Here is a 24701-nt window from a genome sequence, read left to right as displayed (position 1 = left end):
CTGAGGTCATTTTCAGGTCAGGTCAAAGATGACGTCACAGGAGCTATAAGGAAGTCAAAATAGCGGCACTATACATATATATGAAGTTTTTCTCGAATAACTTTCAAGGTATCCCAGCTAGGAACAAACTAATAGCACCATCGTGATCCTCTCATCGATCCGCATCGAAACATATGTATGTTGACCTCGAAAGGTCGAAAGGTCAAAAGTTGACCCTAGGTCACGTGATCTAAGGTCAACTTTTGACCTTTCGACCTTTCGAGGTCAACATACATATGTTTCGATGCGGATCGACGAGAGGATCACGATGGTGCTATTAGTTTGTTCCTAGCTGGGATACCTTGAAAGTTATTCGAGAAAAACTTCATATATATGTATAGTGCCGCTATTTTGACTTCCTTTTAGCTCCTGTGACGTCATCTTTGACCTGACCTGAAAATGACCCCAGTAAAAATTATAGACCTTATCCGTGTGTACCCTTTACCGTTTACCTCTTGTCGCTATCTTGCTTTATTCTCGAGATCTCGCTGTCGCTCCCGCTCGTAATAATGGACAGGTCATAAAAATGACCTGACCTGAGGTCAATGCAGGGCGATAACCACTTTTCTTATTATCGCATATGAATGACAATCGATAAGGCTTTAATCGTCATCAGACAAAATTGCAACATTCAGTGGGGAAAATATCAAGGTCACTCTTCGAAAAATAGGACAAAAGGTCACGTGATCAAAATTTTCAAAAATTGAAAATCCGAGATAGCCAAAATGTTTGTTGGTTGATTGTGAGTTGAACCATATAAAGTTTTTATCGTAAAAAACCAATAGTTTCTGAGTTATAGGCCGCCAAACATAGGGCTGCAGCGCGAACTCCAGGAATTGCCCGAGGCTATATCTCGGAAACTGTTGTTCGAAGAAAAAAATCCTTGCCACAGCTGGCTTCCCCGCCCATCACAACCCCTTACACCAGTTTTCAACGAATAATAAAATATGAGGGTGCAAATTTAATTTTTTATTTGTCGATTTGTCGTGGAACGCCCCAGTTACAGATGGAACGGATTGCAGTAAATCGTCGACATAACTGTTTTCTTTAATCATCTTGCCAGCGTGTGGAAATTGCGTGATATTCATATCAGCAATAGTGTGCAGTGCCACCATCGCAATAGTGCCACTGGGGCGATCTCCAAATGGTACTGCCGTGAGAACGAAATGATCAGGTTCTCGTTGTGTTTCCATATCACGCCATAGATAGCGATGGACATGCTGGTCCTTCTCGGATAATTTGATAGAATTGTACATTTTAGAGATATCGGTAGTGACAGCTACTGAATGCTCTCTGAAGCGTAGTACAATTCCATATAGACTATTCACAAAGTCGGGTCCTTTAGCCCAGTAATCGTTAAGAGAGTGACCCAGGTACGATGCGAATGCATTAAATACAATTCGGATAGGCGTGGAAGAAGAATTAGCTTTAAATACTTCGTGGTGATTGATGTAATGAACAGGACCTTCATAACATCTTATCTCATCTTCTGTCAATTTTCTTGAGACTTGTCTGATTTCCATGTCTTTCATTTGAGTTCGATATGCCGACTGATAATAGTAATTTAGTCTTTTCAGTCGAAATTCAGTCGATCGAAGTTTTGCTCTTGCTGTACTCAAATTATTTGGGAGGTCTTCAGGTCGTCTGATCCATGGATAGGTAACCGTAAAACATTTATCCTCATCGTTATAGCTTAAGCCCCTATGAATCATCGCCAGCTCCCGTTCCTCCTTCAGTGTATACTCCTTCATGCCCAATGCACACTTCCCGCACCTGCATCCACCACATTTAGGAGTGCAAGATGTCCCAAGACTTTCAATACTGAAGAATTTTTCCACACAACTTTTGTTTGTGGGTGATTCAACAACCATGTTGTTGATGTGGGGTGTCAATAGCATATTGTTGCTTTTTATTTCCATTTTGGTGTGACCTTCCTGTGCTTCATCTCCTTCGTAAAATGAGCCTCGAATGCAATACCCAAACTGATCTTGTAAAAGTTGTACATTCCCTACGGTTTTTATGACATTTGGCATGATGACGCAAAAATCTACGCCGATCAGCAGATCAACCTTTCCTTGGGGCCTAGCAATGTCTTGAAGGTAGATGTCCGGAAAATAAGTTGCAATACGTTCTGTAGTGACGTGTTGCAGGTCGGCTGTGATCTCATCCATTCCATAGGCGTAAATGTCCCATTTTCTGTTTTCCAGATCGATCAGGGGAACGTGATATTTCTTGCTTTTTATTTTTGTCGCGTCATTTCCCACTTTGATTATAGACAATTCTACTTCGTCTCCCTTTAAATCAAGTCGCGATGCCGCAGAATGGGTTATCAGTGAGATATCAGCACCGGAATCCCACAAAACCGTTAGGTTCTGATCATGACATTTAACTTTACTAATTGCCAGAAGCGTTGAATGATTTTGAGCTTTACTGGTGTGCACAAAACTTTCTTGTGTTGCATTTTTTGAATCACACATATTCGAAATTCCGGGATGGGTGAACTTTAGCGTATTTCGTCTTTCGATGGACTTGAAAACTACGCATGCTGGGAGGATGACTTTTAGATGGCAGCGCACGTCAGGTAGGTAGCAAGACAATATCAACTGGCCGCTGTCCTATGGCGGTTAGTTTTGATGTGGTAGCCGGTCGAATTTGGGTGCAAAAAAGCGTTTCGGTGGACTGTACTTTTAGGTGGACATATTTTTTTGTCTTGAGATAACGGTATAAGTGGACATTTTTTTTTTTGCTTTGAAATGTAGTGCATAGGTGGACGTACATTTTTGTTTTTAAATTGCACTTTAAGTTGACATATTTTTTACGTGCTTTATTACAAGCGAGCCAGCGGAGCGAGCGAAGCAAGCTTTCGTAGAATGGCGGAAAATTCTGAGTATGAGCAACTTGGCAATGTATTTCAATGCGTCAACGACCAACGTTGAAGTGTACTACACGTGCGCACGTGGAGGGTGCCGCTTCCAGATCTCAGGAACGGCTGGACCGATTGTGCTCAGATTTGATACACCGATAGCGACCGGTTGGCAGGGTGCCGTGCAAAAGTCAGTTGGAAATACCCCCACTCAGTTTCGCACTTGCAGGGCTCATCCTTTTGCTCGCTCGCGTATCGCCCCGAAAGGCGTCTTACTGGTTCATTAACCCGCTCGGCGTTTTCACGCCCCCCCCCCTCCCCAGGTTTTCGCTGACATCTCTTTTTTTTAAATATTTTTGGTGCCCGACCCGGGCTTTTTGTCGTTAGTAGCTCACATTCATACTGGGTTAGTACACTATATACACGGCAGTGGTACGAATCGCTTTCGGCACCCGCTACGCGGGACAGCCTTGACCGCACGCTTCCTGTCACGCACCCCAGGTGGCACCGCACTGGTACGCACGCTGGGGCTATCCCGATTTCTCGGGCCCGGCAGGTCAGAGGGCTGCTCCGGGACATGAAGCGAGGCCGTGCCCCCGGGACATGTCACCGGACCGAAGGATCTGTTTAAAGGCGGATCAGGCCCGTGTACCTGCGGCCGGGGGCGCTGGCTGGCACAGCGTTAATCCCCACGACCGAGCGAACACTCCCCAGTTACTGCCATCTCCTGGGTCGGAGCCGGCCGAGGAAAATGCTGCCAGAGGTCAGCTTTGATCCAAGGACCTCCCACACCAAACGTGAACGCACTTGCCAACTGCGCCACAAGGGTGGTGTTCGCTGACATCTCAAAAACGGTTTGGTACAGCTTATTATACGTCTTTTCCGTACAGGCTTTGAAAATTTTAGCTCCAGGTCATCAAAGGTCAGGTCACCAGGTCAAGTTAAGTGACCCAACCCCCGAAAATAAATTCAAACACGCGCCCTGACCATAAGATACACGGCCCCACGGCCCCAGAGTTGGGGGGGGGGGGCAAGCTGCCCCTACTGCCCCCTCCCCGGTTCCCGCGCCTATGTTTGAGGTCACATTATTCATCATTCGACGCGTCTTGATGAGAGAAATGCAATGGTGTTTGAAATGTAGACGGGTCCCGCCTCGCCAACCCGGCTCCGACACGCAACCTTCACAGACGAGCTTGTATTCCACAACCGCCGCTCGCGCCGGCCAACCAGGACTCTCTGAACATGCGAGCGACAACAAACCGAAGAGACATCGGAAATTAAGGTACTAGGGCTGCAACTAAACAGAAAATAAAGGAACAGCGCCGTAAGTTATTATGACAATATAAAATAAATACTTAAGTGACGTGAATTAATCAGATATAAAATCGGACAAGTGACATCGCAGAAAACAATAAGAAACAGAAGAGAAGCCGGTACGAAATCAAACGGTGCGAATAAATCGACCGACTATACCCGACCCTCTTAACGAAAAGAAGCGAACATCGGCAACAAGCAACATTAAATTCGGAGATAGCACATATCAAAAGGCAGAAGGCGACGCAACACAACGGCGCGTGGCACTCCGTCCGAGCGCGGCACTCAGGCCACGGCAGTGAGCGGCACTCATGGCAGAGCGCAGCAATCACCACGCTGCGCGCGGCAGCCACCGTCCGAATACGGCACGCTCAACAGCGCGGCGCGAGGCACCGACCGCGTACGCAGCGCACGGCACAATCACTGCACAGTGCGCGGCGCCATCACTGCAGCGCACGGCACCGCGCAGGTCGCGGCACCCTCGCCGCGGCCACGATCACGGGACCACGGAGGGCCCAGCCATGGGAAGCACGGCCGCAGAGCACGACCGCAGAGCACGGCCGCAGAGCGCGGCCGCTGGCAGCTCGGCCGCGGAGCTCAGCAGCGGGCAGCTTGGCCGCAGACGTCGCAACCGTGGAGCACGGCCGCGGACAGCACAGCCACGACAAAACTGTGAACAGAACGCATGAAAATAACCATGTCCTTTAGCACCGCTCAGCACTCCATTGAGACCACGCTGGACAGATTCGCCGATTTGAGGCGCTGGATGGCTGCATGCCATGTCGATCGGCGCGTTCCGTCAACAGAACAGCCCCCAACCAGCTTGCCCAGTGTGTCCAAAATTGTAATGTTGCGGGGAAATTCACCCGTAGTGAAAAGTATAATGACATCCTAAAAATGTAAATAAAAACATCCACACGGCAGTCACGACTTATAATAACAACCTCGAACCCAAACGTCTAGGAGCAAGGGCAACACAAACCTCGCAAACTCTCACAACACGCTAAGACAATCATTCGAATACCTAACCAAAATGTTCAAATATATGACCCGACTTAAAAACCTCATTTGACATCCCGAATATCAGAATGTCTTCAACGTTTTATCAGCATTTAGTGTTTCTACATCATTTTCTCGTGACATAAATAAAAACAGTGCTTAAAAAGGGTCGAAGTCAAGTTTTATGAAAATAACGACATCTTTTTCGGCCTTTTTTCTACATCCTCCCCCTAACGTAAAATGAATTTAGCCACATTGTAACTTGCCACGACATTACTAAACAAATCGCCAGCAACGACCACAGCAAAATCGCAGCAAAAATTATCAGTTAGCAGCTGATCACGCGGCTTACATCACAAACGATGCACGATGAACACATATTTACAAAGACCTTAATTAGGGACAGAATCGGTTAGGCGGTCTCGACGCTCTCTCAGAGCACTGCAGGGCCGGCACCGGAGCTACTGACCTCTGTGCGTCGTCAAAGTCAAAGTCAAAGTCATTTATTAAAGACACGTCCACGATGTGGTTATTATGTGTCCAGTCAATGGAACATAATACAGCATTAAAATTGACACCCACCGCTCAGGTACACATATATGCATTTTATCATGACACGTAAGCTGCGAATAGCTGAGGATGAATGCGATGAAGGGTAAAAAGTTGAGTTTAGAGTGCTGCGCAAATAAAGTTAAAAGCGTGGAAATGTATAAAAGTGATTCACTGACGAGGGGCACGCGACAAAGCTCTGGTAAAGGCAGCGCAGCTAGGCGCTTGTCTTGTCTGTGAATCCAATTTGTTCCATGCACTGGCAGCCCGGTAACAAAAACAGTGCTGAGACCGAGCGAGGCGTCGCTTTGGCAGCTCTAGAAGTCCCGCCGTTACCGCTCGCGTCATCCGCTCGGACACACTCCCTCGAGGGACAAACATTGCACGGAGCGACTCGGGACAGACCGTGGAGTTAAGCGCTCTGTACACGTGCATACAGTCATGATCCCTCACCCAGTCGTGCACTCTGCCCCATCCTAGTGATTCAAGGGCTGGTGCGATGTGCTCGTGGCGTCGTACACCAGTGACCAATCTCGCTGCGAAATTTATACATTTCTGGATACGGTGCATGTGGACCTTGGCAGCTCCTCCCCAAACGGATAGGCAGTATCGGATGTGGGGAAATATGTGATGCTGGACGAGGAGTTTCAGGATGTCTCTGGAAAGAAAGTGACGGATTTTGTGTGGGGATGCTGTGATGTGATTGCATCTCTGCACAACCATGGAAATGTGGGATTCCCATGAGAGGCACTGGTCGAGAACAACGCCCAGAACTGTAACGGTCTGACTGGGGGTGATTTTTGAGCCAGAGAAGTCGATATGGAAGTTGGCTGTCTTTTTTATGGAATCTCTGGTACCAAGCAAGATGAAGTGAGTTTTGTCAGCATTCATTTGCGCATATTTGTTGAAGTGATGGCGTTTATGTCTCGGCAACCAGCATCTCTGCATTCTTTCTTCAGCTGATACCACCCGTTTACGAGTCTTCCTTCCGGAGCCTTTGAGAAGAGGAGCGCCTCTTCTGGTACACTATCACGCAGACCCACCGACTCACGGAGAGAAACCAGAAGATCGATCGCCCGTTTCTCCATCTGTGGTATGAGAACCGGCACAGTCCCTCCACGTTTGCCACGCGTTTTGATCAGGCACATCTTATTAGAAGGATGAATAACCTGTTGCTCATTTCTATCAGAAATAGAAAAAATAAACCAATATATATTCGGGCGTGGCCCTTCTTCAGTGGTACAAGATCACAATAAAACAAGAGAGACGTATGTGACACACATGAGGCAAAATACAATATTTTGAATCAAATCACTCACAGATATTTTGCATGCGCTTCCAAGATAGGCGTCGATCTAGATTTAGATAGTAATAAATAGCTAATAAATGGTGGCACAGTACATACATATGGCACATACATACATATATATAGGTACAGTTCAATACGATACAGGTAAGCTCGGTAGTGTGGTTCGATGCCAGATATTGTGCCTGTACCGACGCCCAGCACTCTGTGGCCCCACCTAGCGATTCTGACCTTAGGCAGGCTTTGTCGAACACGACTTTTAACGGGCCCACACCAGTCAGCAACACACAAACAGAGAGTAACACGTTACGTTCAGCTGCAGGCCCAGATAAAGTTCTCAACCTGACCGGTCAGAATCTGTCCGAAAACCTCTCGAATATGCTAAGTAATGGGCCTAATTTCGCCTTATCTCGCAACATCTGCAAAAAGGTGCTGTACAACGTAGAAAAGGGCTTAGAAAGAGGAGCCTTCGCACTTCGTTGGAAGCTAGATCTTCTATCTAGACGGCACGCACATCAGGAACTATCACACACAGACCAAGAACAACAGACACATCACCAACTGCGACAACAGCACCAACAGCAGCCCCAGCAGCAACAACAGCAACAACAACCCACGCACATAAACAACCCTAACAACGACAATGATCAAAACAGCCAGCCTAGTATCAAACAACTAAACTTAGCACCAAGATTTAGTGATACAGACACCAGAATGGCACCAACCTCTGACCAAGACACAGAACGTGCACTCAGAGCACTCAAACAAAAGGTCATGAACTGCTTCAAAAACCATCGCACCTCGAACAAACCTAACCACTCAAAAGAAGATTTAGACGCTTTAGATGCTATTCGCTCCGATCCAGAAATTATTGCAAAACGCTCTGATAAGGGCAAAGGATTTGTTCTTATGCCTAAGGATACATATGTTCAAAAAGCACAGTCTATCACATCCCAGTATGAACAGATGCCTAAGAATCCCACACCCCGACTTGAAGCTGAGACAAAAAGAATCATTTCGGCAAACCTAGCGGGGAAAGTCAGTGACAAAGTCGTCAACGCGATAAAACCCTCCTCTTCTAGGACTGCTGAGCTATACGGTCTACCAAAGAGCCACAAGCCCGATATGCCCCTTAGACCTATAGTTTCAGCCTGTGGTGACCCCTTGGATAAACTGACATGGTTTTTGGAACGGCTCATAACCCAACTTCTGATCTTCGTCCCAGCTCACTTGAAAAACACCTACGAATTTCTCAACCGCTTAAATGAATCCTTCCCCAGACGTGTGCCAACTGGTTCGATTTTATTCACAGTTGACGTAGCGAACCTCTACGGAAACATTCCCATAAGCGAAGCGATAGATTTCACGATGAAGCTTATCTCTAAACACAAGGAAAAGATAGACCTTTTAGACCTTAGCCCACCTATCATAGAAAACCTCCTGAAGCACTGTTTGACCAACAACTACTTAAGATTCGGACAACAATACTTCAAACAAACCCATGGGATTGCCATGGGCAGCCGCGTGGCTCCCCCTTTGGCCATTATATTCATGGACGCGATTGAAAGTATGATCCTCGCTTCAGCAAATCTACAACCAGCCCTATATGTAAGATATATTGATGACATTTTCGGAGTCTGGACACACGGACCTGATACTCTAGACGCCTTCCTCGATTACCTCAACAACTTCCATCCCTCGCTTAAATTTTCTATCGAACGCAGCGACCGATCTGACAAAAAACAAATCCCCTTCCTCGACACCTTGGTAACGCTGGAAAAAAAATAACTCATTAGCCACTGAACTCTACATAAAACCCACGGCCGCTCCCATCATCCTTCCATTCACATCAGCCCATCCCTTCCAGACCAAAAGATCGGTGCTCTACTCTCAACTTCTAAGAGCTCAGCGTCTCGGAAGTTCAACATCAGCCCAGGAACGCGGCATGAACAGAATTGAATCGCTGTTCATCGCCAACGGCTACCCCACTAAGCTCATCAGAAAAACTAAATTCTCAGTAAAAACGAACAGCAAAGTCAAAACGAGTGATAAAGAAAAGATGAGCCCGGCACAAAAACTATCTAAAAGCCCTAGTGACATCACGTACGTCACCCTTCCCTTCATAGATGATAACCTCTCTAGGAAAATCGAATCCATCGTGAAAAAGTCCAACCTGTCGATGCGAATAGCATGGCAAAGTGGCCCCACCCTCTCACAGAAACTCACCAGCTCAGCTCTAGAAAAGCCACCGTGTCCAGCAGGGAACAAAAAATGTCACTGCTGTCTAGCTGGACTCAAGGGTAGATGCCACGTAAAAAACGTAGTCTATCAGATCATTTGCAACCTCTGCACCCAAAAAGTCACCTACATAGGTGAAAGTAAAAGAAGCGTTAGGCTCTGCTTTAACGAGCATCTACGTGACGCCAAAAACCACACAAGAAACACCCCTTTCGGAGAACACTTCATGACCTGCCATTGTAACGTAGAGCCGAGCCACGATGCCCTCTCCATTACAATTCTTCAAATCTGCAAAGACGTAGCTGAGCTGAAGATCGCCGAGTCCATCGAAATTCGCAATCATCGCCCCACACTCAACACAATGACATCATCTTGGACGCTCATCAAGCCAGTACCATACTCAGAGCTATAGACGGTCTTGTGATCACGCCAGATAGTACATACTTAGATTTTGATTAGATCACATTATTTGACGCCTTCACTCACACATCGTCGGGACTAATTCCCTTACTCTTTCTTGCTTTTACCCATTCATCCCCCAATCTTCACTTACATATTCACTTACATATCCACGATTAACACATACACAAACATAGCCCCCCCCCCCACACACACACCTACACTTACGCTCATGCACTCGAACTCACAAACACATAACAGTGACCATACTGTCTGATGTCTGATGAGGCTGATGTCGAATAGTTAGCAATGTTATACAAAGTGCTATTCTTGGTATAGGCTATGGTGACAGTATAGGCTATGGCGAATATCATGCCACGATGTACAGGACGATGATTCGTTAAAATGACCTATCTAGGCATATAAATGTTGTTATGCAAACCGAGCTTACCTGTATCGTATTGAACTGTACCTATATATATGTATGTATGTGCCATATGTATGTACTGTGCCACCATTTATTAGCTATTTATTACTATCTAAATCTAGATCGACGCCTATCTTGGAAGCGCATGCAAAATATCTGTGAGTGATTTGATTCAAAATATTGTATTTTGCCTCATGTGTGTCACATACGTCTCTCTTGTTTTATTGTGATCTTGTACCACTGAAGAAGGGCCACGCCCGAATATATATTGGTTTATTTTTTCTATTTCTGATAGAAATGAGCAACAGGTTATTCATCCTTCTAATAATCTTATTAACAATGCTCAGCTCAACGTTCAAATACCTGAAATCAGGCACATCTTGTCCATGATCTGTTTCTCCAAGTCTGATAGCGAATTGACGACTGTCTCGTTTTGGGTGTACGCCGCTCTTGAAGTGTAATCACGGACACGAATCTTCATGGACTCTCCACCTCTACGTTTGTTGAACACCATGAGGCTGACGGCTGTTACGCACGCCAAGGTGTTGTATGACTTGACGCTAGGCTTTCTACTCACAGACTCCATCGTGGATGCCAGTTTGGTCTGAAGGTGGTTCTGTAGCCGTTTCATATCTTCGGTGGTTGGCAGCTGTTTCTCTGCGTTCTGTTTTCTCAAATTCAATGTTTCGAGTGAGGCGCGCCCCATTTTATCGCCCCATTCGTTTTCTAGCAGTCTCTTGAAGATGGAGATTCGGTTCTGCATCTCCGTGTTTCCTTCTCGCATACTGACGCCCAGTAGTACATGGCAAACCTTCCCCAACGCAGTTCCCACTGTTCTTGGCACAGTAGGCACTAGGAACGTTGGTGGGGTCAGCTTAGTGCCTTCCCTGTATCCCGCTGCTTGCTTTGTCACATGCACAATGTCGTCAAAGTATCGAGCGTCACAAAGCTCATCCATAGTGAGGTTTGGCTGACTCTTCCTGTCCCGTACATCTAGGAGAACTTTGGCTAGTTTGGTCACTCTGGTTTTTATTGGCTTCAAGTGGTTTTCGTTTTTTCCTTTGCTTTCTACGGTGTAGTTGGCATCACTGAAAACATTTGTACACCTGTCCCGAGTGTAAACCCGCGGAACAGGTGTCGTTGATCAGGTTCCATTTTTAAGCATCTGAACAGGTGTCAACTAACCCTTCATCAAGGCGTCATCGAACACCTGCATCAGGTATCAACACCCAATGTTTACACGCGCATCGAGTATCAACGCTCGATGTTTACACCCGCATTAAGTATTAACACCCACTGTTTACACCCCCATCGAGTATCAACGCCCACTGCTTACACCCCCATCGAGTATCAACGCCCACTGTTTACACCCGCATCGAGTATCAACACCTACTGTCTACACCGGCATCGAATTTAAGCACCTACTGTCTACACCTGCGTTGTGGGTTACACCTGCGCTTAAACACCTCTCCCGCGGGTACTTTCCAACACCCGTCCCACGGCTCCCCGCGTAATGAGTGTAACTGCACACCCTTGAGAAAACAACTGTTTTTGGCGAACGACTTTATTTAAAAAAAAAAAAAAAACAACACGACACAAACCGAAATGACAGCACATCTGTTGTCATTTCGTGTCAACAGAAGTGTGAACAGAAGTGTGTCAACAGAAGTGTGCGTTCTGCCGCAACCGCAGAGCCACCCCTCAGCTACCCAGGATGGCTGACCTGCCAGAGGCGAGAGTCGACATGAGACGACCTTTCAACACACGACTATCTCGGCCCACTGACAGTGAAGAAGTTCCGCAAGACGGAAAAAGGTAAGTCTTACCCGACTCAGTCGGGCCTCAGATGGACAGTCAGGCGACACGAATCTACTGAGCTTGACGCTTACTGAGTGATACGCTCCAGGCCTTTCGGGGGCTTCAGCACGTCTGTTTGGAGAACCATAACGGTTGCCAGGTATGCGGAGCACCGCGTGCTTTTCTTGGTCGGCTTTTGAGCGAACACCGAGAACGCAGCACCCCATGTGAGGAACTGGTCGATCTTGTTCAGTATCTCAAAATCAGCTACCTTCTCTCCCTCGACCCAGAGGGCATCACGCCATATAACCATTGGACCTCCGGCCGTCGGTGCCGCGTAAAGAGCGTCTTCCTCGCGAAGTTCGATGAGGAGATGCTCCAGCGCAGCTTCTAAAACACACAGACACACATAGACACGCATGTCAGTTACCAATGCAACACTGTCATGCCGTAAAATACAAACTGCACACACAATAGCTCGTTTTTTTTTCAAAAGACAATCCGACGTTTCGTTTATATTTTTCATTATCCTACCACAAACTAAAAACTGGTAAGAACATTATCATGCAATGAGGGAGCCAAAGCGCCACCAACCACCATCCAATCTTTATAGATACTGAGTCCACGTGTCCACGTGGACGCGCATCGAGAATCTCGAGAATCTCAGTCCACGTGTATTTCTCAAGAAGTTGTTCCTCGAACAGAAGCACACAAAAAATGTCATCCAATTTCCCTTGGGATCGAACGTTTCCAATGCTACAATAAATACCTCCGAGTGTCTGTTCTTTCGCCTTGTTCCCTAGGGGATTTCCTGCCTGGAATCCATCATAATACAGAACGAGGGAGAGCGTGTCATTCTCTACAGTGCGATGAGCTGTCCCATCTTGCAGCCCCTTCAGCTCATCTGGATCATCGGAGGGCGATAGAACATCTTCAGATGAAAGAGTTCTGATGCGGGAACTCAGCTGATCCTTCAGTGATATGAACTGATAAGAGTGTTCTTTGCCCTTCTCATCTTTGCCAAGAACAATGGTCTCCGGTTCAACAATATCAAATTCTTTCAGAGCTGTCGCTTCAAGATGATCATTACCCAACAGCTTCGCGCAGTTCTTCAGGCATGGTACGTCAGGTTCTGAGCATCCACTGCTTCCACGTTCTTCATGTTCTGTGCCTTTTCCCTCTTCATACTCTTTGATTGCACTAGTAGTAAATGAATGGACAAAATCTAGCACATCCCGGCATGAGCTTTCAATAACATTTTTGGCCCTCAGGCGAACAATCAAGGAAGCCAGCTCCTTACGGGAGTCATAAATTGGGCCTGTCTCACTCTCAGCTGCACTAGGATGCCTTGTATTATCTTCGTCAACAGACTCACTAGTCCTGGAGTCTGTGTCCACCACGTGTGATCTCGATGTCTCGGTATCTTCTGGAATATTATGGGTTTTCAAGTGCCTACTCCAGCCCGGAACAGATGTAAAAAAACGTTTGCAGATTGGACATACTATGCGAAAATAGGGATTTCCAGAATGTTGCCTCGCATGTTTTGAAGCGTCACGTTGAGTACCAAAATACAGAGAGCAATGGCAACAAGAGAATCTTATTTGGTCTTGTCTTGATGTACAGCCCTGAAAAAAAAACTTTACAAATGAACAGAAGTTGGGCAAATAGGGCAGAGAATACGTACAGGATTTATTTGAAGAGGTCTGCACGGCTACACTTTCCTTCGGCCGTTCCGGCCCATATCCGTGGAGCCAATGTGTAGCCGCCCGGCCCGACAGCCATGCCTAAATCCGAACAGCAGCTTGCTGCCTGGCAGGGTTGTTACGAGCAGAAACCCAACCCACTGGTGTGTGTGTGTGTTTTTTTTTTTTTTGGTGGGTAGGTAATTGAAAGCAAAAACCCAAGGTGGGTTTTTGCCCTAATTCGGCTCAGCTTCTAGGCAACGTAGCGAGACGTGCAAGGTGGCATTCAAAAGCTCGTTAAAAATCATTACGAAAGTACTTAAGTCATCTTTAGGTCAGGTCAAAACGAGGTTACCAGAGGTCACCGAAGAAAACAATGACCGTTTTGACTTTCTGAATTAACTTTTGTTCCAGAAAAGATCCAGGAACGATTCACACACCATTGTGCTTAGCTCGTCAAGGCACATCGAATGATATATAATATGACATTAAAAAGTCAAGTAAAAAGTTGGCCTTAGGTCAAGGTCATGACCTGATCCAAATAGGTCATGTTGCATATCAGTCGATCTGCATTGACGAGACAAAAACACTGGACGCTGTTTGGAGCTTCTATCTCTACCCAAACGAAAGTTATTGCAGAAAAACCGCTGATGACCTCAGGTGACCTCAGATGACGTAAGGAGCATCTTCCAAATGACAGGGGTGATTTGTTTCGGCGGAATCACCGACAGGGACCTGTAACACCATGCTTCTGGGCATTTTGAAGACATTGGATGACACTCAGAGGAAGTTGGATGTTTCCGCCGTTTTCTGGCAATCCGAAAAAAAACGCAAGGTGTGTTCAAACCCCCTCCCCCCGGAACAGGGCGCGGGTTAATAAGCTCATTCACTCGATGTCAATGATGCTGTTAAGCATTTTTATATCAACAATTGATTGCTAGAACTGCTCGACAGTGCCATCGACGTTGGCAAAATGACCGGTGCAGCGCCATGGAAGTACTGCACTCGAGCGAGAGAATATATGTATATTGTGTAAATACATAGTGCGTAATAGGTACTACCTGTTTGAGGTTCACTCTAGAAACTAATGAAACAAACATCACAGTTCAAAGAAGTAAAGTATGAAAAAAAAAATCAAAAACCCACCAATGCTAAAAAAAAATACCCATCAAAAAGGTCCTGGATGACGCATCAATATTTTGACGTGAAGTGGGCGGGGCTGTCATAGGTACCATGCTTAACGATCAAAAGTGACTCACTTTTTTGAAGTACAAGCTCCAAGACACACTTCATTTTGTTTTGTTTTCTTCAATTTTTCGGTCTCCAAAAACTACCAGAGCCATTGTCAAACATGGAGCCGGAGGACTCCATGGCAAATGAAAGCAAAAAAAAAAAAAAACACACACAGAATCAGTAACTCAAAAACGGGAAAAATTGTGAAACAAAACAAAAACATGATAAATCAAAAACCGAAAACTCCAAAGTTGACCCAAAAGTTTGGATCAAGAAAATTGTGTGGAGTGGACGATTGCGCGTTGAATGGTAATATTGGAGTTGTCAACCAGGAAGCTTCTGTGGCACCCATCTACCTGAAATACAAAGCTGTCTGAAAAGTGAGTCAATATTTTTATCCTTAAAGGGACCTCCCACCTAAACATGGGGTTTGAGTTGGGATAGCCAAGTTGAGGACAATCTGGCAAAAAGGCAGAAAAAATTGTCTTGAACTCCCACAGTTCCATAGTTTAGGAGAAAACTCCATCTGATGCTTCAAAAAAAGACCTTAGCTAAGGTCCTATCTTCAACACGGAGCGACCGTTAGTGTGACGTCACCTCATTTAGTCATTCTGATTTAGATGGGCTTGTTCGTGGAAAATCAATTAAAACTTGGTCTGAGCTTTGCTGTGGTGCCTACAGATTAAAAAGAATCAGCTTTATGACAGTAATGTGGCCTGGGGAAGGGAGAATTTTAGGCTGTGACTCACATATTTGAAAGTTTGTGTTTGGAATATGGGAAGCCTGAGATGTTTAATGAAAAATAAATGCCAGAACCATGTTCCTGGGCATCCAATCTATAAAGTCGGGCACAATTTAACTGGTTTTAATAACATTTTAGAAGGTGGGAGGGTCCCTTTAACCAAGATGCCTATGACAAGCCCCCCCCCCCCACTTTGCATCAAAATATTGATTTGTCATCCAGGACCTTGGATGCATAAAAAATGACCATTTGCTCCCAGTGCCAGACAGCCAATTGAAAGTTGGCTGTCTGGATTTTGGCTGTGTCTGTGGGTGTTCCTGATTTTGCAATCAGGTACCCGAAGCCCTCAAACTCAAGCTTCTTACAGATATAGATTGTTACTCACTAGCGGATCCAGGGGGCAACGGGCCAAAATCCAGCAGTGGCGGGGCCAAAGTGGGATTTGACCCCTCCCTTTGCAAACCGAACCCAATGCTTTAGGTATATTGCTACATGTATAAGGCCCCTACTTTGGCCCGTTTTGGCCCCTCCCTTAGTCACTAGCTAGATCCGCCAATGTTGTTACTGGATATATTTCTTTGGCTCACCTAAACTCCTCATTAGGTACCCCACCAAATTACTTTAGCTGCTTTAGATGGGAAGGGAGTACGTACACTCGAGGGCAGATTGATGTTCCACAACTCTTTATCCACCAGGTTCCTATGGCTCAGCATTGGCAGCAGCCGCCTGGTACCGGTAGACTGTGCCGCTTCACTTACTTGTCAAGCGGCACAGCCTACCCACCCGTATGACACCGGTCTGGGTCGGTGGCTGGAAGGTGATGTGGGCCGCCTGTGACGTCAGCGCAGCGGTGAGGGCCGAGCCCGGAGGCATGGCTCGGGTCGGCGCGGCGCGGCGGCTGGCGAGGGCTGGGGAGTGAGGTTGGGTGGGAGCACGGACATCGCGCGGCTAAGCGAGTGTAGTTAACTTTCGTGTCTCACTCTCAAGGCGCCAATTATTCTACCTAACAATTGTGCTAAAGCAGTTGTTAAAATGTGCTATCCCCAAGACAGCGCCTATCATCATACTTGTCATGCACATTACGACACACTTAAGCGTGGCAATGGGACAGCCGATAGAACTTATGTCACTCGTGCATCGAGGTGCGGAGCTATATTTTGTATAACATATTAGTATTAAGGCCTTGATTGAGCAGATTGGTGTCTATTGTTTCGCACGGTAATCGTCCAGAGACGTGGGAACTGGGGGTTATGAGCAGTGCTGCAGCCAACGCCCAATTTAAAGCGATTATTACTGTTGCTCTAATACCTAATATAATAATAATAATAATAATGTATGTGGTCGCAGCCCCCAATAGCAAACCGTTCCAACTAGGAGCCAAAAAGTCGGCCACTCAGAAGGGTTCGAACCGGGCTTCTCCCACCGGCCAATTCACGACTCGAGCGTTCATCCACTGAGCTACGGAGAATGGTTCTCATCTGCACAAAACAAAATGACTTTCACCCGCTGACCGCCAATGACAGCATTGTGACATTTGATCGCGTTTGACCGCGGCGGGTGGTCGCTGGTTTCGGCAGCTCAGTGGATACACGCTAGCGTCGTAGGGTGACCGGTTGGAGAAACCCGGTTCGAACCGTCCCAGGTGCGCGACTTTTTCGTTCCTAGATGGAACGGTTTGCTATTGGTGGCTGCGACCACACATTAGAGGAATAGTAAAAGTTGCTTAAAGGGACCCTCCCACCTTCAAAAAAGTTAATGAATTGGCATGAAAGTGATGTCGCTCGGTTCAGAAAGAGCAAAAAACGAATATCTACCAAATTTCATCGAAAAATATTCACCGGTTTTCAAGATATTTGACTTTTACTTTTGTTTACTTTTTGGGATCTCCGCTGTTCCTAGCGACTTTATTTGAAAGTGCGGCATTTGTTGCGCGCAAAGCAGGATATACCACCGCGTGCTACAAAACGTTTTAGTCAAACATTTAACGGACGTTCGAAAGCCTGATGACGTCATCAGATTCCCGTAATGGTTAAGAGATAGGGACCACGCTGGTCCCACCCTGCAAGTAAAGGGAAGAAATTTCTTGAACACCATAAAGCTGCGGGGGTTGCGACCAGGATAAATGGTGGTTTCTGAGCCTGGCCGCAAACTTGGCTATCTCAACTCAAAACTAATGTTAAGGTGGGAGGGTCCCTTTAAAGTTGGGACGCCGCGCTATCCAAAAACCCCAGTTCCCACCTCTCTGGACGATTGCTTTGCGAAATAATAGACACCAATGAGCTCAATCAAGGCCTTAATACTTATCTGTTAAAAACAATGTAGCTCCGCAACTCGATGCACGTGTGATATAAATTCTATCGGCTGTCCCAATGCCACGTTTAAGTGTGTCGTAATGTGCATGACAAGTATGATGATAGGCGCTGTCTTGGGGATAGGACATTTTAACAACTGCTTTAGCACAATTGTTAGGTAGAATAATTGGCCCCTTGAGACGCGAAAGTTACCTAACTACACTCGCTCAGCCGCGTGATGGTCCGTGCTCCCACCCCACCTCACTCCCCAGCCCTCCCCAGCCGCCGCGCCGCGCCGACCCGAGCCATGCCTCCGGGCTCGGCCCTCACCGCTGCGCTGACGTCACAGGCGGCCCACATCGCCTTCCAGCCACCGACCCAGACCGGTGGCATACGGTGTGGGTAGGCTGTGCCGCTTGACAAGTAAGTGAAGCGGCACAGTCTACCGGTACCAGGCGGCTGCTGCCAATGCTGAGCCATAGGAACCCGGTGGATAAAGAGTTGTGGAACATCAATCTGCCCCCGAGTGTACCTAATTTAGATTAACTTAGTAGGATTTTAGGTAAACAATGAGTAATAACTAATAAACCTGCTCTAGGTCAGGACACCTGCTCTACGACCTGCTGGTTCAGGAACTTGCTTTCAGCTGTGGGGGCAAAATTCGGTCTGCTAGTGCGCCAGTGATGAGAAAAGGTGTCCTACCTGCCCAAAAGGCTCCTTCATTAGACGGAAATGTGCTTTACTGAACGTAGGGACGCTGGCTCGCATCGCAAGGTGCAATGCCATGCCATTTTTGTCTCGAAATGCATCTTTTTACCGTGAAGTTATGGGGGCAATGCCCCACGGCTCTGCGGTTGGGGGGGGGGCACGTGCCCCCCTGTGGCTCCTACGCCCCTGTGCTGGTTGCTGAGATCCTGACAAGGCACGACTCGACAAGAACGAGAGGGCACAAGTGGAAGTTCAAGAAACGCAGGGTGCGGACACTCGTTCAGTGGAACATGCTGAGTGTGTGAGTAGTCAACAACTGGATCACACTCCCAGACTGAAACCATGTGTGTGCCGAAACCCTCAACCAGTTCAAGGCCCGACTAGACCGCCACTGGAAGACGGTCATGTACAACACTCCCTATCCCTTAGAGCCACACTAGTCCAAGCAGCTAAGAGCTCGGTGAGAATAGGTCCACCAGGCCAAGTGGCCTTTGTTATCCCGATAACCATCCTGAATGCAGAAAATTATACATTCAAACAAGAAATGCACCCCCAACAATTCTCCGCCCTTGAAGGTAGGTATGAACATTCTGCACGTCTCACCTCAAATAATCCAAATCCATGTACTGATAAATTGAAATCTAAAATCCAATCCATACGTAGGCACATGAATTGGATTCAGTCAATTATAACCATTAAAATGGCTATTTAACTATTTCCTTCTGTGCTTTATCGTCCCTCATTGTCATTCACAACCATGAGGCATCACATTATCAATGGTGCACACAAAGCATTTGTGATGCGGAACTCTAGGATAGGCACATTAAACCATGCATTATGCAAATATTGTAATTATAAAATAGCAAGGAAAAGAACGGAGTAACATAGGAAATAAAATGGATAATTCACCAGTTATCATTATGACAGCGCCACATATGCCGACAGAAGCAGACAGCAGGACGTCTTGCTGCGTTTCTACTAGTGGTGTCAATCGGTTACCAAAATTTCGGTATACCGATACCGAACCAATACCGATTCGGTATTCGGTATTATATACCAAAAGCATTTGGTATTTTGTCGGTATCATGAAAATCAACTACTGTCATAAAATATTTGAAAGCATTTTTGATAAACCTTCTGAACTCAAATTTGATTTTGCTAAATGACACTGGATGAAGAAAAATGGCAATCATGACACATTTCTCCCAAATGCATGATATCCTAACAAATGGGCAAACACATCAACTGACAACTGTAATATCAAATACATCAGTCTACCAATGTTAAATGGCAACTTATCAGTGTTAGCAAATTCCAATACCATGAGGATAATTATCCTACAAAGAAAGCCAATGTGCAAGACATAAACATGAATTAATGTTTAACTCACTGTATGCTGGAAAACATACTTAAACTACCTTTCTCAAAATTTCCAAAGCATTTATTAGCAACAAATTTGACTTTGTTTTGAGGAGTCTGTGATTGATCTTGACCTTGTCTTCCTCTCCATTTTACTGCAATGCAATTACATTATCCAAAACCCTGTTTAATACAGCACTAGCTTCACCATTATCATCTAATATTTAAGGCAGCATTTGTCACTTCATCATCACCCCCATCAGCCCACAAATCTTCAACTTCGCTCAACTTCAAAAAGCCTTGTAGTGAGCGATGCTGTCATGATCCTGTGGATAATTTATTTTCTTTAATTAGTGTTCTCTTTCCTGCTCTCTCAACAGATACAGATCGCTAGCAATTTTATCATAAACACTTATGAAATATAATTGGCTTTTGGCTTGACTCGCACACAGCAGTTTCAAAACTGAACACATCTAAAAACATTTCAATGTCGCAGCTGCGCCAGGTTGAGGAACCGATATAGCTCAATAATTAATTGAAAATAATTGAACAACTATGCTTTTCTGGTACTTCATTTTTCAGCAAAAGTGGCCTACAACTTTCTTGAATTAATTTTAAGATGTCAAAATCTATACAAGGAATTTTGATTTAAGTGGACTTAAGCAAAAAAGAAAAGAAAAACTTTATTTTATACAGTTTAATCAAATGCAAATGGCCGCCGCCTGTAAGGCCGCCATTATGGAAGAGATGACACGTGACGTGTGTCAATGCTTCCGTAAAATTATGGACATTTTACTTAGATTTCATCGCGATATCATTACAGTGGTGTCTGCTATCTATCAGTGTGCCTCGTAAGTAATTATTTATCAAGTTTTGTTGTGTTACACATTTGTTTATGAAGAAAAATTGGTTGCGTCAGTATCGTCACCAATCACCATGCTACTTGGGTTTAACTGTAGGACTAGGTATCATGGGCTTTGTTTACATTAATGGTGTAGCAAGCCCAAGGTGTAGCCCATCATTGTCAATTGGGTTACCACTTTTGGATCATGATAACACACTAAACCCTGTCTTGACCGGACTCGAAATGAATGACGTGAATTGAAAGAAGGTTTGATGGTTCAGGCACGGACAAGATTCAGGGTTCAAGTTATTTTCCTAACACCTCATGCAGTTGACTTGAATCCACATTCCAGTAAAATAACTGACCTGAATATTTGTTAATAGTTACAAAATAAGTTATAAATGTTTTTTTTTTGCAATGCAAATAATTAACAGATTGCCTGATTTGTTTTTGTTACCTTGTTTCAAAGTATTAGGTACCTTTCAAGGCTTATCATATGTCTTGAGAAAGTTTGAAGCATTTGTTTGATAATTCCCTGATTTCGGTATCTAGTCGGTATTTCCCCCTATTTCTGAAAATCGGTTCGGTTTTGGTATAATCTCAGTGGTTTTGGTCGGTATCGGTTTGGTATTGGTTTCCAAAATTTCTGAAATTGACATCACTAGTTTCTACCTTCCTCCACATCCTTATTCGCCTTCCGTAACTGCAAATGGCCAAATGCTTATTGTAAAGATGTATGCCTATCACCTTACCTCAGCCCTCTTCGAATCCATGCAGCCCAGAACCGGCAATACCACGCGTCCGCCGCAACACACAAAATGCAGCAAAGATGGCGACAAGGCCAAATGTTTGTAATTTCTTACACCCGAGTAAAGTGACAAACAACCCGCCGCCGGCGGACGCGCGGGAAAATGATACGCGTTTCGCGAGCTGCATGATCAGCCCAAGGCGGTCGCGCGGGAAAAAATAACACGCATTCCAAGGTCCTACCCTTTTATTGATGCCTGCCCTGATGATCAATTTGTGGGGGACTCGAAACCGGTGTTGATCATCTATAACGAGGTTCATGATGACACCCGGAGCACGTATTTTTCGTGGACCACAGTGTTAACCCGCGCCCGGCTGGGGGTCCTGGATTTCCACGCCCTGCTGGGGGGGGGGGGGTGTTTGAACACCCCCCCTTGTAACTCGGCTCCTGGGCCACGTAGCGATACGCGGAAGGCGGCGTTCGAAAGAGCGTCAAAAATAATGACGAAATCACTTCGGTCAATTTTTTGGTCAGGTCAAAGGTCAGGTCACCAGAGGTCATTGAAGGCAAAATTTCCCCGATTTCCAGGTCGAATGGCGAAACTTTCCAAGAAACCAACGCATAACTCGGGAACCAATAGAGCTACAGCGCCGCGGAAAAGCGCATTCGATAGCCCTATTAACGCCCTTTCTGAGTAATCCTCTCAGATTTGACCTAACGTCAACGGTTTTGCCTGCAGGGGGCAAAAACTGCAAAAATAGCCGATTTTTTCGGAAACAGTTTTTCTGCAATAACTTTTGACCCAAGCCCTGTACGAGCTTACTTTTACCGGCATCGTGTTCCTCTCGTCAAGACGCATCGAATGAACTATAACTTGACCTTGAAAGGTCAACTTGAAAATTTGACCTCAGGTCAAGGTCATGACCTGACCGGAAAGGGTCATGTTGCATATCAGTCGATCCGTATCGTCGAGCTGAACACATCTAAGGCGTTTTCATCGCTCTAGCATGCCTCTATCAAAAGTTATTTGCGAAAAACTGTTAGATACCATTCGTGACCTAAGATGACCTCAGGGCATAAACAAGGGTCACGGACACCATTTTCATGTTCAGTGTGTCTAAACCACTTGTAATTCGGTGCTTGGGAGTGTTTATAATGTCTTTCATCCAAAAGAGGCGCATTTCAATTTTCTCCCATTGACTTATAATGGGGAGGTCGCAAAATTGACCTGACCTTAGGTCATCGATATCAAAATTCTGAGATATACATTTTGTAAATGCTATTGCTCTTAGCAATCGCTGAAAGTTTTAAAGCGATCGGTCACTCGGTGTAGCTATGACAGACATTGAAACTTTTTATGAGGTGAGGTCACTTCAAGTGACCTGGTGACCTGACCTTGAATGACCTTGGTCTGAAATTTTCACAACATGTGTAGGCGCCGCCGTTTTTGAGATATTCGCGAAAAACCACAAGGGGGGGGTGTTCAAACACCCCCCCCCAGCAGGGCGCGGGTTAAGGCAAAGTGTATTATCCCAAACACTTACGTTTACCCATGCATAGTTGATCAGACTTAACAGATGATTCGTGATTCGGGTGTCATTTGATTCTTCACACTTAGGACAGGAGTTATTTTTCGGGAACAGGTGTAAAAATGTTTTCAGTGTATGCCACCAACGTTCTGTCGCCACAAACTACGTCCCTTATAGCTTTGTCTCGTATCTCCCTTACGAACTCAGGTACGTCTCCTGGATCAAACCTGCGCAGCAGGTTTTCCGCCTTGGTGGTGATTAGAGATGCCACTTTTGAACCCGCGAACCCGCTTTCTGCGGGTTTTCAAAACCCGCAGGGTTTTTGGCGGGTTCGAGAAGCAAAACTTGTCGTGTGGCGGGTATTTGGCGGTCAGACTTAAGAACCTATTTTTTTTTTTTTTTTAGATGCAAAACACAATGCCAAGTGCATTTGCTCAGGTTAGCAATACAATATTCATCAAAACAACTTTTAAAACAGAACCAAATATAGAAATATATCAAGGAAGCACATTTCAAATGCAAAACTGAAAACAACCAGCAATAGCATCCACAGTCTAGCAATGACCAAACCAAGGTATAAGCAACAAACTACAAAGCATAAATAATTGCTGATGAAAGCATTCCATAAAACATAAAAGAACCTGAAAGCAAGCTTATAGGAAGCTGAACTGAAGTCTATGTGCAGTGTGCACTAGATATACATTATGGAAGAACCCAGAATCAGAGCCAATGCCACATGCTACTTTATTTGCGTCTGGTCAGCATAAAAAAGAGCTATCAACTAAACAAAATTTGATGCAAATTCATTGATTACCTATCCTATGTTCTGTTCCACCCTATATTACGAAAATAACACACCAATTACCCTTACAAAAAATCAAAATATTGACTGGGCGGCCCAAATATAACGCAATACAATACTGGCGCACTTCCGACATTCTGACAAGGATTGGCATTTGACTGCGTCAATTTTGGTCTCTGAGGCAAAGGAAAGCTGTCATTGATGACGCAATAATTTTACAATCAATTTTTCTGTCTTGGTTTTTGAATACCTCAAAATAGCAGTTATACATGTTACATACAAAACCACGTAGCTGGTCGCATTTATTTCTTTTGTCTTTTTACGTGCTTATCATTTGTATGACGAGAGAGCCGGAGAGCATTACCAAGACCATGTATGAAATTATTACATTTAATTTAGTATTTACTGTCTCTTTATTTCTTAACCGGTTATTAACCTCTATATGGTAAAACTTTAGCTGTTGTGTAAAATAACTTTATCAGAATGGCACATGAATATGCATTATACATCGGTGTTTTCGCAACAAGTTCGCACTAACTACGGCCGCAATAATTTAGTCGCTGTAACATTCTTTGCAATCAGCTGTTGGTGACGCTTCTGACGCATGTTTCCAGAAACGCGTGGTTCATTGGTGGTTAGTTGGTTTTTGCTGGGATTTTGCATGATTTGTTTTATGTGTAGATCGACTGGATACTTATTATTCACCGTGTCACTATTTATTTTTAACTGGAAATCGCATATCTTTTATATCAACATTCATTTTGATAACAATATCATTCCAGAAGCCTAACATTGAGAGGGAGCCAGAGTAAAATTTTGATCCTCAGCCAAT

At 45.2% G+C, this 24701-nt stretch overlaps 1 protein-coding gene across 3 annotated transcripts; it reads right to left on the bottom strand.

Annotated features, from left to right (window-relative positions):
- Positions 1 to 4082: 4082 nt before the first annotated feature.
- On the bottom strand, positions 4083 to 21895 carry LOC122369175. 3 transcript variants are annotated; one of them, XR_006254363.1, is made up of 2 exons: positions 21543 to 21895; positions 4083 to 4886 (listed from the first exon to the last, which is right to left on the bottom strand). XR_006254363.1 is itself a non-coding variant. In XM_043343688.1 (2 exons), exons 1-2 carry the CDS (start codon positions 21561 to 21563, stop codon positions 12462 to 12464), a joined length of 1116 nt encoding a protein of 371 aa, XP_043199623.1. In that variant the 5' UTR covers positions 21564 to 21895; the 3' UTR covers positions 11784 to 12461. The 3 variants fall into 3 exon arrangements, 1 of the variants encoding a protein (XP_043199623.1); XM_043343688.1 differs by lacking the exon at positions 4083 to 4886 and adding an exon at positions 11784 to 13556; XR_006254364.1 differs by lacking the exon at positions 4083 to 4886 and adding an exon at positions 14864 to 14978.
- Positions 21896 to 24701: the final 2806 nt, after the last annotated feature.

The sequence above is a fragment of the Amphibalanus amphitrite genome, unplaced genomic scaffold (genome assembly GCF_019059575.1).
Source record: "Amphibalanus amphitrite isolate SeventyFive unplaced genomic scaffold, NRLGWU_Aamphi_draft 001013F_arrow, whole genome shotgun sequence".
NCBI lineage: Eukaryota > Metazoa > Arthropoda > Thecostraca > Balanomorpha > Balanidae > Amphibalanus > Amphibalanus amphitrite.
Note: the sequence above shows the minus strand (reverse complement) of the source record. Positions and strands in the feature narration are given on the sequence as shown.

Excerpts from the sequence above, each read along its gene's own strand:
- LOC122369175 (XM_043343688.1), bottom strand. The coding sequence starts at position 21,563 with ATGGATTCGAAGAGGGCTGAG. Across the intron at positions 13,557-21,542 it reads TGGATTCGAAGAGGGCTGAG|GGCTGTACATCAAGACAAGA; the intron begins GTAAGGTGATAG and ends TTTTTTTTTCAG.